General features: G+C 45.9%; 1 protein-coding gene across 1 annotated transcript in view; it reads left to right on the top strand.

Annotated features, from left to right (window-relative positions):
- The window catches only part of LOC126413153 (uncharacterized), a 1,175,329-nt gene extending 1,158,995 nt beyond the window's left edge, over nt 1-16,334 (top strand). The window contains exon 8 of the mRNA XM_050083048.1: nt 16,206-16,334. Coding sequence (XP_049939005.1) covers nt 16,206-16,209 — 4 coding nt within the window. The 3' untranslated portion in view covers nt 16,210-16,334. The remainder of the gene's footprint in view (nt 1-16,205) is intronic.
- The last annotated feature ends 527 nt before the right edge of the window (nt 16,335-16,861 follow it).

Below are 16,861 nucleotides of genomic sequence, written 5' to 3'. Positions count from 1 at the left end.
TTTCTGCTAACATGGAAAGTGCTCACCTTAGTGAGTTTTTCAAATTTAGAGGCTGTCATGAAGTGTCGTATTAAGTTCCTCGCCCGAGAAAAACTGAAAAATTTAGCTGCAGTACACGTGTCAACCTGATACTCCCGTGTTGGTAGTATTATTTCTGCTCCACACTGCTGCTGGCTAGCAAAATATTATGTATATAAATATGCAAGCACGTTTAGGGGAGCCACTCAACACTAAACACAACACTTCCCCACGTCTGGTATGAATAATTATATTCTGAGACGAGAAGAAAGCCGGCCGAAGTGGCCGTGCGGTTCTACGCGCTGCAGTCTGGAACCGCGAGGCCGCTACGGTCGCAGGTTCGAATCCTGCCTCGGGCATGGATGTGTGTGATGTCCTTAGGTTAGTTAGGTTTAACTAGTTCTAAGTTCTAGGGGACTAATGACCTCAGAAGTTGAGTCCCATAGTGCTCAGAGCCATTTGAACCATTTGAACGAGAAGAAAATTGCAGGTTACACTGTTTACACTTGTAAGCGTTGATGCCCATGAACATTCTTGCCGATTTGATGAGTGGTCTTAATTACGGTTCCGTTATTACTGTAAAGTATTCTTGACGATGATAATGTCTGTCACTGTTGTGCTTCATGTCGTCATACATATATCACGGTTTTACTCTGGCCGAACCTTCGGCGTTAGATACACAGGCAATGATGATGGTTATCTGTCCACAATTATCACTAGGACGAGCGTACGCGTAACCGACACGACGCGGGTGATCGTTGATGATGCGGAAACACGATGACCGAACGCATGTTCTCACGCTCGCTACAATACACTGTCGCTTGAATACTCTTCTTTGTGGTAACTATTTTACTGATATACATTAATTTCATTCTGGGAGCCCAAACACGACGTGGATGATTGATGTTGTACGGTACCACAGGCAACGTGGTAATGCTCGTATTTAATTGCTTCTTTATGCACTTTTCTCGGAGTCCACTTCCATATCTCATTACTTTACTGTAACAGCACTTGTAGCAACACTTGAACTTCCATAGTAATGCCCTTCCCGTGTAGAGCTACCCACAACACAACGTAACAGCTCCGTGTCCAGTGCTCGACTCTGCAAATGCAGCCGTTCACAAAGATATTCCGCAGCCAAGCCAGCGATATGGCAATACGCTTACAAACTAACACTAATTGTATCCGGCAGGCTGCTTGAATGTGCGCGCGCATTGATGTATCTGGCTAATTTCAGCGTTAAATAACTCGGAAACGGCGCAACCTATCCAATTTTTTTCGTAACAATTATTTCTCAGCACATCCTACTCTGAAAAACACTTACAAGCTTTTCAGATTATTTCTGACTGTCTTGTATATAAATGTCGTAATTTCTCGACTGACTTTCGGAGAATAAAGCTCAATGGAAATTTGTACTCTCGAAACCGGCTAGAATTTGAAATTTACGTTAAACAAAGGGTACTTTCGTTTTGGTTTTCTAAGGCCGTGTCCACTTGGATCGCTTGTGGCGTAACCTCCTAGGAAAAGACGCGCATTCACAGCATGACCGTAACTGTTGTCAACAACAAATCCGTAACTATTCACGGCCCGAACGTAGGCTGAAACATCTGAAAAGGGATATCGTTACCCCTATTTACATGCTAGAATAAGCGTTGCCTATGAAGCCGTACTCACAATAATAGTGTTAAGTATAATACTGATAATGCCGAGTATTAAATTATGACGTAGTCGAAGTTGTGAGAGTTAGCAGCTACTATTGTTTTTAAATCATTTGCATGACTTCTAAAACTTCCAGACTAATTCTTCTTTGCAAATGGTGGGTTTCCGCGAAATGCTATTTCTGGAAAGGTGCTAAGATGTACGATGGGCATTCAATAAGTAGTGCAACACTTTCTCTGAAAGCAGGTTGATTTTATTCAGGATTACAGTACATCATATTTTTCCCCACTCTTATGGATACAAAACCCTGTTTTTTTTTTATTTTCTTCTACATGATCTCCGTTCAGTGCGATGGCATCAGTAATCTCCCAATCGCCCTTGTACTGTATAATGAGCCTAGTGTTTTTAGAACCTTCCGAACTTAGGGTGGAAAGTATCCGTGGGTCACTGATACACAAATTCTTATTACTGCTATAAATTTTTAAATCTATGCAATATTCACTCACACTATCAGCTCATTTTGTATCATTTTTGTATTATTTTAAGTAAACAGATGAGGGGGAAAACTAGATTTAAGAAAAGTAAACTAAGTTTAAACGTTCAAGTTTATTTTAAAATTCATCAGTGTTCAATAAAACGGATAACACATGCTAAGTCTGTCTCAAAGCTGGTGCCTTATTTACTACTGTAAATTAATTAAGAAAAGTGTTACTCAGAGGGGGTTCAATTAACATAAAACGTGATTTCCTAAGAATGGGAAACAAAAAATAGGCAACAGGATGGGATACCGCATTCAAACAAGCACACGAACATAGTTCAAGTGTACACAAAAAAGGAACTGAACCAGCAACAATTCATTCTATTTAGGGAAAGAAATTCCGCTCCTCGCGCAGTCGTGTTCCCAATGGATAACCACAGACTGGCATTGGAAGTTAGACAAAGATCATGTGGTCCGATATAACTACAATCTTACCAAAATGCTCTGTAAATGGGATGGATCTGAGCACTACGGGACTTAACAGCTGAGGTCATCAGTCCCCAAGAACTTAGAACTGCTTAAACCTAACGAACCTAAGGACGTCACACACATCCATGCCCGAGGCAAGATTCGAACCTGCGACCGTAGCGGTCGTGCAGTTCCAGACTGAGGTGCCTAGAACCGCTCGGCCACTCCAGCCGGCCGCTCTGTAAAAATGGTTCTAGAAATCGTGAAGTAGGAAAAACTAGTCGCGATAGCGATTAATTAAGTTTAAATACGCGAAATATTACGCTGAAGAGTAGCTGATGGCTAGTTTAGTTACTACAGCACATGTTCCACGTGCAGAAGAACATTTACAGAAAATATGTAACTCCACAACGATTTTAACGAAGAAATCAAATCCAAACACATCAGTTACAAAAGAAACTTCTGAACTGCGTTAATAACGGCATGGTATTGACCTGATGGCACAGACAATATTACGAGCGCGTGGTACTGCTACTACGAAGTACACACCACGTGGGTTGAACACAAAGAGAAATTATTAATTTGAAGAATTTCAACGAGGGAAGACACTTATATGCACATTCACGCTAAAGCGCGATGATTTTAATCAGAATTACGCCCCATGACAACGTGCTTCCACTTTCCCTTATTGGTATGGAAACAAAGCAACTACCGCAATACACTCCGAAACCAACACTGAAATCGCACTGCATTCCGATTTAAAATAATATATATAACATTTTCGATGTAGATCAGTAAGAAAAGTAATTAATATTTCAGTTAGGCTGGAAACTTAAGAATTTCATTGTCCTCCGACTCACCAAACACGTGCTTACCCGGAGATCTTATCACTTATGGGACTGCCTGCAGACTGACTAGCGTGGACGCCGTCCGAGGGTGTCCCACAGATACAATAGGAAGTGACCAGAGAGGTAGCTTCCTTTACCAACCTGACAAGGAACGGACAGAACCACACCAAGGAGACAACCTCTTTGCCTTAGAAATCGTATCTACCTACTCAGACGTTGGTCCTACTGTTCTCTAGCAGACAGAAGTTCTCTGTTACCACCGAGCATGCAACTACAAATACTCTCACTCATTCGTCTTTCACACCAGAAGGGAAGGAGATAACATTATCGTAAGACATTGTATACACTACGAAAAGAAGGCGGATGTGGATTTCATAGGGAACTGTATGATAACAATGACATAAAAATTGTGTTTGGAAATGTTGTATGACAAGTTGTTCGTGGTAATATGTCAATATAACATATTCCACTGCCCATTCTCCTCCCAGATAAATTTCGAAATACCACAGTAAATTTAGAGGTGCAAATGTATGACGTAAACAACAAGAAATAGAGGAAAATAGCATGAAAGGAATCTAACAGAGACCTTTCAACTGCTTTTCACGGAGTGCATTCTTCCTTGGGCCAAACAGATGAACGTCGGAAGGTGCGAGATACGGGCTGTAGGGTGGAAAAGTCCAGTGAAGTTTAGTGAGCTCCTCCCGGTTGCGCCGATTGGTGAGAGGCATTGCGTTGTCATGGAGAAGTTCGTTTGCATTTTTGAGACGACGAACACGCTGAAGTCATTTCTTCAATTTCTTGACGGTAACACAATACACCAGTTGATCGTTGCGCCATCAGAGAAGACATCAAACAAAAACCCTTCAGTGTCCGAGAAGACAATCGCCATGACTTTACCTGCAGAGGAAGCGGCTTTGAACTTTTTCTTCGGAGGAGAGGTCTCCTGGCTCCACTCAATGCACTGCAGTTTTGTTTCCAGTTTGAAATGATGAACGCATGTTACATCGCCTGTGATGATGTAGTCATCTGCAGCCTTTTATGGTCTTCTGTTAGGCGGCGAGGAACCCAGCTTGCACACACCTTCGATTATCTCAACTGTTGTACGAATGTGTCGCCACAACCAACGAAGACGTCCAATTGTGCAGCGAGGGCCGGCCAGAGTGGCCGAGCGGTTTTAGACACTTCAGTCTGGAACCGCGAGACGCTACGGTCGCTGGTTCAAATCCTGCCTCGGGGATGGATGTGTGTGATGCCCTTAGGTCAGTTAGGTTTAAGTAGTTCTAAGTTCTAGGGGACTGATGACCTTAGATGTTAAGTCCCATAGTGCTCAGAGCCATTTGAACCATTTTTTGTGCGGCGAGGTGTTTGGTTGTGATCCGTCGAATGAGAGTGTACGCACGTTCCAACATTGCAGGAGTCACAGCTGTGTGCGGCCGGCGGGCACGCGGGTGATGAGACAGGTTGGCGTGACCTTGTTGCGGTGATGGCAGACACAACGCCCAACGACTCACCGTGCTTTTGTTCTCTGCCAGGTCTCTACAGTCATTCTGCAAGCGCCAATGAATACCTGCGTTACAGGCGTCATTTTGAAGGCTATGTGTAACACCACCACCTGTCGTAACTTACTGAAACAATAGGGCTTGCAGCGGGAATATTCCACAACAAATTCCGCATTTTTTCAACCGAAATTGGCCGAGAGCAACATGTATTGCATTACTTATTGAACGCCCTTCGTATACAGGGTAGTCCATTGATCGTGACCAGGCCAAATATCTCTCGAAATAAGCGTCAAACGAGAAAGCTGCAAAGAACGAAACTCGTCTAGCTTGAAGGTGAAAACCAGATGGCGATATGGTTGGCCCGTTAGATGGCGCTGCCAATGGCAAACGGATATCAACTGCGTTTTTTTAAAATAGGAATCCCCATTTTTATTACATATTCGTGTAGTATGTAAAGAAATATGAATGTTTTAGTTGGACCATTTTTCTCGCTTTGTGATAGATGGCGCTGTAATAGTCACAAACATATGGCTCACAATTTTACACGAACACTTGGTAACAGGTAGGTTTTTTAAATTAAAATACAGAACGTAGGTACGTTTGAACATTTTATTTCGGTTGTTCCAAAGCGATACATGTACCTTTGAGAACTTATCATTTCTGAGAACGCATGCTGCTACAGCGTGATTACCTGTAAATACCACATTAATGCAACAAATGCTAAAAATGATGTCCGTCAACCTCAATGCATTTGGCAATACGTGTAACGACATTCCTCTCAACAGCGAGTAGTTCGCCTTCCGTAATGTTCGCACATGCATTGACAATGCGCTGGCGCATGTTGTCAGGCGCTGTCGGTGGATCACGATAGCAAATATCCTTCAAACTTCCCCACAGAAAGAAATCCGGGGACGTTAGATCCGGTGAACGTGCGGGCCATGGTATGGTGCTTCGACAACCAATCCACCTGTCATCAAATATGCTTTTCAGTACCGCTTCAACCGCACTCCAGCTTTGTGCCGGACATCCATCATGTTGGAAGTACATCGCCTTTCTCTCATGCAGTGAAACATCTTGTAGTAACACCGGTAGAACATTACATAGGAAATCAGCATACATTGCACCATTTAGATTGCCATCGATAAAATGGGGGCCAATTATCCTTCCTCGCATAATGCCGCACCACACATTAACCCGCCAAGGTCGCTGATGTTCCACTTGTCGCAGCCATCGTGGATTTTCCGTTGCCCAATAGTGTATATTATGCCGGTTTACGTTACCGCTGTTGGTGAATGACGCTTCGTCGCTAAATAGAACGCGTGCAAAAAATCTGTCATCGTCCCGTAATTTCTCTTGTTCCCAGTGGCAGAACTGTACACGACGTTCAAAGTCGTCGGCATGCAATTCCTGGTGCAGAGAAATATGGTACGGGTGCAATCGATGTTGATGCAGCATTCTCAACACTGACGTTTTTGAGATTCCCGATTCTCCCCCAATTTGTCTGCTACTGATGTGCGAATTAGCCGCGACAGCAGGTAAAACACCTAATTGGGCATCATCATTTGTTGTAGGTCGTGGTTCACGTTTCACATGTGGCTGAACACTTCCTGTTTCCTTAAATAACGTAACTATCCGGCGAACGGTCCGGACACTTGGATGATGTCGTCCAGGATACCGAGCAGCATACATAGCACGCACCCGTTGGGCATTTTGATCACAATAGCCATACATTAACACGATATCGATATTTTTCGTAATTGGTAAACGGTCCATTTTAACACGGGTAATGTATCACGAAGCAAATACCGTCCGTACTGGCGGAATGTTACGTGATACCACGTACTTATACAGCGCGATCTATAACAAAGCGAAAAAAGAGGTCCAACTGAAATATTCATATTTCTTTACGTACTACACGAATATGTAATAAAAGTTGGGGTTCCTATTTTTTAAAAAACGCAGTTGATGTCCGTTTGACCTACGGCAGCGCCATCTAGCGGGCAGCCATAGCGCTATCTGGTTTCCCCCTTCAAGCTAGACGAGCTTCGTTACTTGTAGTTTTTTCGTTTAATGCTTATTTCGTGAGATGTTTGGCCGCGGTCACTATCAATGGACCACCCTGTATATGTGTAATAAATAATACTTAAAAATGTTGGATTTTATTTCATTCTCTCTTGCATATCATTCCGCTTTTATTCTATTTAGCGCCTATAAACCACAAGATTCCACGGATGATGCCCTCTCTCCCTCCATCTATCCCTCCTATCAACTCTGATCCTCATCCCCACTCCTTTCCTCCGTCCTTTTCGTGGGCTCCCTCCCCCCTCTTCCATCCTCTTTTTTTCCCCACCTACACTCTCTCTGCCCCCCTTCTCTCCCCCGAGTCCTTTTGCATTTCCCTCCTCTGCCTTTTCCCATTCCCTCTCGTGTCTGCCCTGCCCCCCCCCCTTATGAGTCCTCACCCTCCTTTGGTTCCCCCCCCCCCCTTTCTTTTTTCCTCTCCTCCCTCCTTGTTTCCCCCCCCCCCCCCCCGCCATCTGCCCAGGTCCCCCCCCCCCCCCACATTTAATACAGTGTTTACAGTGAGTGTTCAGTGTTGTGTGTCTTCTCCCAAGTGTTGCGAACGGACATCATGCTGTCGCTGGGTGTGATTTTTATATTTCTTGCGAACAGAAACCAGACTGTCACCATGTTTTATAATTGTCTGTGTACTATGTTACCTGTCTGCTTCCTGTGTATTTTATTAGCTTTGCCACCCCTTTGCTTTATGTTTTCACTTTCCACAATTTTCCGCCGTTTTACAACAGCAGTCACCGTTTTATCGCCTGCTTTTATTGTTTCTTATTTTCTTTCTTACGGTTTAAAAAGTCTGTAGGCTGCAGAGCAGCTTAATAAGCTGCTGCCAGCCCGCCCCCTTCTGGGGGAATCGAAATACAATAAAGGAAAAAAAACTAGATTCAATTGTCTCAGTACTACTAGACTGTTTTCTGCGGTCACCTTTCTCAGGAAAAGTGCAGTATTTCCTGCAATCCATCTTACGTTCGTGGGGACGTTCAGGAACGCAGTGTCATCACCGCGCCCACCACCTTGCCGCCGGGGACGTGGCAAGTGGGCCGCCGAGTGCCGCAGTGCCCTGGCGTGGCCTGACCTCACTCGCTGACAATCCTCCCTCTGCCGGCAAGCGTGGGAGGTGTCGCGTGGGCAGCCGCTGCGTGGCACGCGGGGGTGTGTGTTCCGGCTCGCTGGTGCGTTCCTCCGCTCTGCGATAACACGCCGACGCGGCCGCCACGTTGTTCTTTTTCCCAGCCATTGATGCGCTCGCCGTTGTGTCAACATCGGACCGTCTGAAGCGTCGCCTCTAGAACGTAAGAAGTTTCATTTTTGTTTTTCGCAGCCGCACTGATTGTTTTTAGGTAGAGCATTGTGTACGTACTAGGTACTATTTCTTCTCTTTTTCCCCAGTCAATCATCATTTATTTTAAATGTCATTTGTCAGTGGCTAACTACACTACTGGCCATTAAAATTGCTACACCACGAAGATGACGTGCTACAGACGCGAAATTCAACCGACAGGAAGAAGATGCTGTGATATGCAAAAGATTAGCTTTTCAGAGCATTACACAAGATTGGCGCCGGTAGCGACACCTGCAACATGCTGACATCAGGAAAGTTTCCATCCGATTTCTCATACACAGACAGCAGTTGACCGGCGTTGCCTTCTGAAACGTTGATGTGATACCTCGTGTAAGGAGGAGAAATGCGTACCATCACGTTTCCGAATTTGATAAAGGTCGGATTGTAGCCTATCGCGATTGCGGTTTATCGTATCGCGACATTGCTGCTCGCGTTGGTCGAGATCCAATGACCGTTAGCAGAATATGGAATCGGTGGGTTCAGGAGGCTAATACGGAACGAAGTGCTGGATCCCTACGGCCTCGTATCACTAGCAGTCGAGATAACAGGCATCTTATCCGCATGGCCGTAACGGATCGTGCAGCCACGTCTCGATCCCTGAGTCAACAGATGGGGACGTTTGCAAGACAACAACTGTCTGCACGAACAGTTCGACGACGTTTGCAGCAGCCTGGACTATCAGCTCGGAGACCATGGCTGCGGTTACCCTTGACGCTGCAACACAGACAGGAGCGCCTGCGATGGTGTACTCAACGATTAACCTTGGTGCACGAATGGCAAAACGTCATTTTTTCGGATGAATCCAGGTTCTTTTTACAGCATCATGATGGTCGCATCCGTGTTTGGCGACGTCGCGGTGAACGCACATTGGAAGCGTGTGTTGGTCATCGCCATACTTGGCGTATCACCCGGCGTGATGGTATGGGGTGCCATTGGTTACACGTCTCGGTCACCTCTTGCTCGCATTGACGGCACTTTGAACAGTGGTCGTTACATTTCAGATGTGTTACGGGCCGTGGCTCTACCCTAAATTCGATCCCTGCGAGACCCTACATTTCAGCAGGTTAATGCACGACCACATGTTGCAGGTCTTGTACGGGCCTTTCTGGATATAGAAAATGTTCGACTGCTACCCTGGCCAGCACATTCTCCAGATCTCTCACCAACTGAAGACGTCTGGTTAATGGTGGCCGAGGGACTGGCTCGTCGCAATACCCCAGTCACTACCCTTGATGAACTGTGGTATCGTATTGAAGCTGCATGGGCAGCTGTACCTGTACACGTCATCCAAGCTCTGTTTGACTCAATGCCCAGGCGTATCAAGGCCGTTATTACGGCCAGAGGTGTTTGTTCTGGGTGCTGATTTCTCAGGATCTATGCACCCAAATTGCGTGAAAATCTAATCACATGTCAGTTCTAGTATAATATGTTTGTCCAATGAATACCCGTTTATCATCTGCATTTCTTCTTGCTATAGTAGTTTTAATGGCCAGTGTTGTACTTCTGGTCACTTTTCCCATTTTCCTGTGACCACCTTCAGACTTCTTGCGTGGCATTTGACGTTATAAGTATTGGGAGAATTTATTTGGATTGCATTCACTTCGCTCAGTAAGCTCACCTTACGTACATTGAGGTGATAAAAGTCATAGGATACCAATGTTCACTTATAAAGATGGCGGTAGTAACGTGTACAGAAGGTATGAAAGGGCAGTGCGTGTGCAGAGCTGTCATTTGGTCTCAGATGATTCGTTTGGAAAGGTTACCGACGTGATTGTGACCACACGATGGTAGTTATCAGACGTTGAACGCGGAATAGTAATTGGAGCTAGACAGTTGGGACATCCCATTTCGGAACTCGTTAGGGAATTCGGCATTGCGAGATTCACTGCGTCAAGCGTGTGCCGAGAGTACCACATTTCAGGCACTACCTCTCACCACGGAGCAGTGGAGTGTGGAGAGGGTTGTCAGTGTTGACAGACAAGCAACGTTACTTGAAATAACCGCAGAAATCAGTGTGGGACGTACGACTAACGCATGCGTTAGAACAGTGCGGCAAAATATGGCATTAATGGACTATGGCAGAGACGACAGGTGCGAGTACCGTTTCTAATAGCTCGACATCGCCTCGGTTCGTGACCATATCAGTTGGAACGTAGGCGACTGGGAAAACGTGGCCTGACCAGATGAATCCCGATTTCAGTCGGATAGAGCTGGTAGTAGGGTTATAGTGTGGCGCAGACTCCAAGAAGCCATGAACTGAAGTCGTCAGGAAGACATTGTGGAAGCTGATGGTGGCTCAGTAATGGTGTGGGCTGTGTTTACACGGAAAAGACTGGGTTCTCTGGTCAAAGTGTACCGATCATTGACTGGCAGCGGTTATGTTCGGCTACTTGGGGACTGTTAGCAACCATTCATGGTCTTCAAGTTCCCAAACAACATTGCACCATGTCAGCGGGTCACAACTGTTCGCGATTGGTTTCCAAGAACATTCTGGACATTTCGAACGAATTATTCGGCCACCCAGGTCGTCTGACATGAATCTCCTCGAACATATATGGGACATAATCGAGAGTTTATTTGATGCACAAAACCCCGCATTGTCAACACTTTTTCTATTACGGCTCAGTATTTCTGCTGGTAACTTCAACGACGTTTTGAGCCCATGCCACGTCGAGCTGCTGTACTACGCCGGACTAAAGAGGTCCCACACGATATCAGACTTTTCTCACCTCGGTGTATTGCTAGTCACCCCCTGAAAGGCTATAGTGACCGCTTTGGAGCACTGTAGATGGTCAAAACATGTAACAGGCGCTCATGTGACTCTACGTCGCTGACGTAGATCATGGCAGTGAAATGGTGTGAATGTATCAGTGGGTAATATGGAATCGGCTCAGTAAGATGGGTCGGCGTGGAGACGTGAAGGAATGGCAGAGAGCATCCATCGTGTTTAGACGTGCTGAAGACCACACCGTGAATGAAGCTAGCCTATTTTCTGGCATAAAAAGGCCGGCTACCCAACGTGTCTACAAGGAATGGCGTACCACCTGCAGCCATGTAACGCGGGGTAAGAATAGTGGTCCTAGAAAGATCCTAACCGACAGGGACTGCAGACAAGTGTCACGCCCTGTCAGTTGACAATCGATTACAAACGCAACAGGAACTGCTGCTGTCACTGAATCCAGGACCATCTCTACCAGGTTCCGAGAGAACGTGCAAAGAGAACTGCGTGCAGTGGTAATTTGGACTCGGGTACCTCGCGAAAGGCCATTGCTCACAGCCGGACATAAAGCAGTTCGCCTTCAGTGGGCCAGACAACACACATTTCCACAGTAGCTTGCTAGACCCGTGTAAAGTGGACCGATTAGTAGCGATTTTTGCCTTGTTTCGGATGATGCAAGGCGCAGAGTCCACCATGTTAATACAGTGCTTCTCTTTTTATTTTAATCAAAGAAAGAAGCAAGCAAGTTCAGAAGAAGATTGATGCAATCTCTGTTTTATGCTGCAGGGCGCAATGAAACAGTTATAGGCATGCATATTCAAATACAGAGATATATAAACTAGAGATGGGTTTAAATGAACAGTTCTCCAAGATGAACGGAAGGACAGTGGAACGTATTCTAAGGAACGGTCTTTCATAGTTCATTGCGGTCGCGGCTTTGTGCTTATAGTTCCCGGGGACGGGAAACGGTCGGTCTCGCTCCCGCAACGGCACGTCGGCCGGTCTCTTTCCAGCCTCGGTCCCGTTCCCGTCTGTCCCGGTGTCGCTCGGCCGGACTCGTCCTTCTTCGCGTGGCCACTCGTCGCAGTTCCACTGCCGACTGCTCCTAGTTAGTTCAGTATCAAGTTGTTCATTTCGTTCGCTGCGCACGCCCGTTCCAGAACTGCTTCAAACCTTTTTTGAACTCTGGACTTCTGGTTCTTTTTGTATTCTATTCAGCGTCCACGACTGGTAGTTAAAATGTATTTGATAATTACATAAATTACATAAAAATTACGTGGTATGCAATACAGTCATCTTTTCAGATAATAAAATGGCATATCAGCTTACTCCACTGTTTCGATAAACATACTTATAAAAAGGCAAGCTTTTTTTGTTATTACACATGCAAAGGAAGTCGGCACTGCACACACGAGTGGCCGTTTTCCGTCTTTTTTTGATCCAAGGTAAAACAGCATGTTCGTTGTTATGGAAAGCAGACCGATTGGCAACCGAATGAAGCCCGTCCTCCGTAATCGAGTGTCTGGTGTCACATTTTGTAAAGAGAATATGATAACTCCTACAATATTATTTCAGTGGCACAGGGTGGCGCACGAAAAACCGGCCCCGACTAATAAACTGCTCGTTGTCGCCCACCAATCATCATCCGTTGTTTCGAAGTAGTTGTTTGCATTAGCTTATTTGTTATTTCTTTACTGCTTAATTATTACATATTTATCAATTCTGCTCGTAGCGGTCAACAAATCGTGCGTAATTGGCGAGCTGTACTCGGGGCCGGCTTTTCGTACGCCAGCTTATATTATTTGACTGCGACCAGCCACTTAACGCTACAGCTGGCTAAACGAGAGATTTTGCAGAGTCACGAAAGTTACTTTTACAAGTGTGTGAGAATTCTGTTATGAATAAAAACTCTGTACTCCAGGGGCGCCTTTCATCTGCAGTCATCTATGCTACTAATTTTCAATTTTTCATAAGAACCATATACTATGCACAAATGAACGGTGAACGAATGAATGAAAATGAAGGTTTCCCATGGAAGAGCGATCACCAGTGAACTCGTTCCCAAGGATGAACGAGTTTTCCCATCTCTAACATAAACAGACAGGCGCTGCGGTCTGCGTAAGAGAACAAGTGTGTCGCGCAGTTGTTAGATCGCCTACTGCCGCTACAATGGCAGGTTATCAAGATGTAAGTGAATTTGAACACGGTGTTATAGTCGGTGCACGAGCGATGGGACAGAGCATCTCCCAGGTAGCGATGAAGTGGGGATTTTCCCAATACGACCATTTCACGAGTGTACCGTGACTATCAGGAATCCGGTAAAACATCAAATCTCCGACATCGCTGCGGCCGGAAAAAGATCCTGCAAGAACGGGACCAACAACGACTGAAGAGAATCATTCAGCCTGACAGAAGTGCATCCCTTCCACAAATTGCTGTACATTTTAGTGCTGGGCCATCAAGAGTCAGTGTGCCAACCATTCAACGAAACATCGTCGATATGGACTTTCGGAGCCGAAGGTCCACTCGTGTACACGACTGCACTACACAAAGCTTTACGTCTCGCCTGGGCCCGTCAACACCGACATTGCACTGCTGATGACTGTAAACAAGTTGCATCGTCGGACGAGTCTCCTTTCAAATTGGATCGAGTGGATGGACGTGTACGGGTATGGAGACAACCTCATGAGCCAGCTGGAGTGGCCGAACGGTTCTAGGCGCTCCAGTCTGGAACCGCGCAACCGCTACGGTCGCAGGTTCGAATCCTGTCTCGGGCATGGATGTGTGTGATGTTCTAAGTTCTAGGGTACTGATGACCTCAGAAGTTAAGTCCCATAGTGTTCAGAGCCATTTGAGCCAACCTCATGAATCTGTGGACCCTGCGTGTCAGCAGAGGACTGTTGAAGCTGGTAGAAGCTCTGTAATGGTGTTGGGCGTGTGCAGTTGGAGTGATATGGGACCTGATACTTATAGATACGACTGTGACAGGTGACACGTACATAAGCATTCTGTCTGATCACGTGAATCCATTCATGTCCATTGTGCATTCCGACGGACTTGGGCAATTCCAGCAGGACAATGCGACACCCCACACGTCCAGAATTGCTACAGAGTGGCTTCAGAAACACTCTTCTGATTTTAAACACTTCCACTGGCCACCAAACTCCCCAGACATGAACATCTTTGAGCATATTTGCGATGCCTTGCAACGTGCTGTTCGGAAGAAATGTGCACCCCTTCGTACTCTTACGGATTTATCGACAGCCCTGTAGTATTCATGGTGTCAGTTCCATCCAGCACTACTTCAGCCATTAGTCGAGTCTATGCCACATCGTGTTGCGGCGCGTTTATGTGCTCGCGGAGGCTCTACACGATATTAGGCATGTGTAGCAGTTTCTTCGGCTCTTCAGTGTAACATATCTGTGACTTAGGAAGTCGGGATCAGCATGGACGGTCAAGGTCCCAATAATGTCACTCCTTAAACACAACTAGTAGATCAATAATTTATTCAAGACCACATTTATAAAAACATCTAACGTACAATCAACATGTGGCCGTCTTAAAACAATCTCCAAAATGACCAAGGGCTTCCTTCTCAAGCAAGCACCATATTAGAATTGCTTAATGAACAATAACTCTGAAGTAATTTAAAAGGGTAGCTCAGACAAAATTTTTTTGAGCAATAACGCAACCAGAACAATATGTTACACTTAATATAATTAATTGGCAAGCAAATTTAATTTTTTTAATACATGAGGGATGTTAAATTTTTATCAAATGGGCAGTGACGCCAGGCTGCCCTGGGCAAAAGGTGACTTAACTTAAAATGCCGGAAACAGCAGACCAGCCCTCCAAAACAACACCTAAACGCCGGGGCCCAACCGGGAGTCACTTTCCATTAGACGACACGTCACAGCTTCTGTGCACCGAAGCAAAACGTGGCGCCGCTCCCACACATGCCAACTCGCAAAAAAACTGGAACACAACAGACCGCAAAAAACACGACAAACACCAAGTAAACATTAATTAATAATAGTTAAGAACCAATAAATAATAATATAATTTTAAAAAACCAATACGTGCTTTCGATAAAACGACTAAAATATCAGATTTTTCCACTCCCATAGTTACGCAAAACATATTTGCACATGTCATTAAGGCCTACAGTGTGTACAAAGATGAAATGGAAATAATTTCAAGATAATATTACGTTATTCAAATGCACAACTTCAGCACAAACTAGGTTTTGTGTACCTTAATTTCCTTGCATAGGTCCGCAATTTACCGCCAATAATGTAAGATTGGTATGCAGAAAATTACAACTAGACTATGACCTAATATCTTCAGTAGCTTACAGTTAGTACATCTTTTGGGGCCACTTCCTTAAAGGAAGTAGTGACTGCTGGTCTCCTTGCGATCACACACCTTGCCGGCTGCTCTTACTTCAACAGCACATACCTTAGGGCAACCAACCAACCAACAAGTGACAGTAGCTACAACGCAAATAGTTCCACGAAACGAAGGCACCAAAACCACTTACACGTCTGATGGATAGCGTTGTTCGAGATGGTCTCGAGGAAATGGTCTGTCCGAGAAAACAAATACCAAAGCAAGGTGATGAGCAGCGCACGGAGTTGACATCAGGCAGGAGCACCACAAACTCGCGTCCTACAGGGTAGAGCGGCCGCACCGCTGCTGGCCGAGCCCGCGTGTTTTGCTCCGTCGTCCCCTGAAGCACGTCCTAGCGCCTCGTAGCGAGTCTCACGACCATCTCCCCGACCGCAAATACCCGCCGCCAGATCACAACAGGGGCAAAGATCGTAGTACAGCCGGGTAATCGATAGTCGTCCAAAGACCTGGTGTGCCAGGAAATGCGCATTACGGCTCAATATCATGTACGTTAAGATAGGCAAACATGATCCGCTTCCGCTCCAGGGCCTGATGAGGTATGTTGTGTTGCCTACATTTAGGGGCATGAAACACTTTTCAGCGCCAGCTTTACTCTGCCCGCGCTGTATATTAAAGTGTGCCTCAGTTAACAGCTCCCAGCTCCTTGTGACTGGTACGCTGCTACAGTGTGGTATGTTGCTGTGTGTTGCAGGTGAGCCGTAGCGGGATGTTGTGCGGCGAGTTCTCGAGCCGAGCATCGCCCCTCAGCCTGAGCCTGCACCTGAGCCTGGCCGACACGCGCAGCCCCTACTTCACTCTGCTCGCCTTCTGCCAGGGCATGGCCGCCTTCACCGCCGTCTCCGACGACGACGACATCTTCCTCGGTGAGTACCCTCTTCAGGTCCCTCACACTCCTTCCTGCGTACGATTCCTTTGGTCATGTACACAGTGTCACACTGCGAAATGGAGGACCGACGTTTCACCCACTGTTGCGGGTGTCTTCGTCTGGATGTCAACACTACGGGCCATTGCTACACCACGAAGATGAGGTGCTACAGACGCGAAATTTAACCGACAGGTAAGAAGATGCTGTGACATTCAAATGATTAGCTTTTCAGAGCATTCACACAGGGTTGGCGCCGGTGGCCACACCTACAACTTGCTGACATGAGGAAAGTTTCCAACCGATTTCTCATACACAAACAGCAGTTGTCCGGGGTTGCCTCATGAAACGTTGTTGTGATGCCTCGTGTAAGGAAGAGAAAGGCGTACCATCACGTTTCCGACTTTTGGTAAAGATCGGATTGTAGCCTATCGCGATTGCGGTTTATCGGTCCGCGACATTGCTGCTCGCGTTGGTCGAGATCC

This window comes from Schistocerca serialis, chromosome 7 (assembly GCF_023864345.2).
Source record: "Schistocerca serialis cubense isolate TAMUIC-IGC-003099 chromosome 7, iqSchSeri2.2, whole genome shotgun sequence".
NCBI classification, from domain to species: Eukaryota; Metazoa; Arthropoda; class Insecta; order Orthoptera; family Acrididae; genus Schistocerca; species Schistocerca serialis.
The sequence above is the reverse complement of the archived record's forward strand: the minus strand, read 5'-3'. Positions and strand labels throughout refer to the sequence as shown.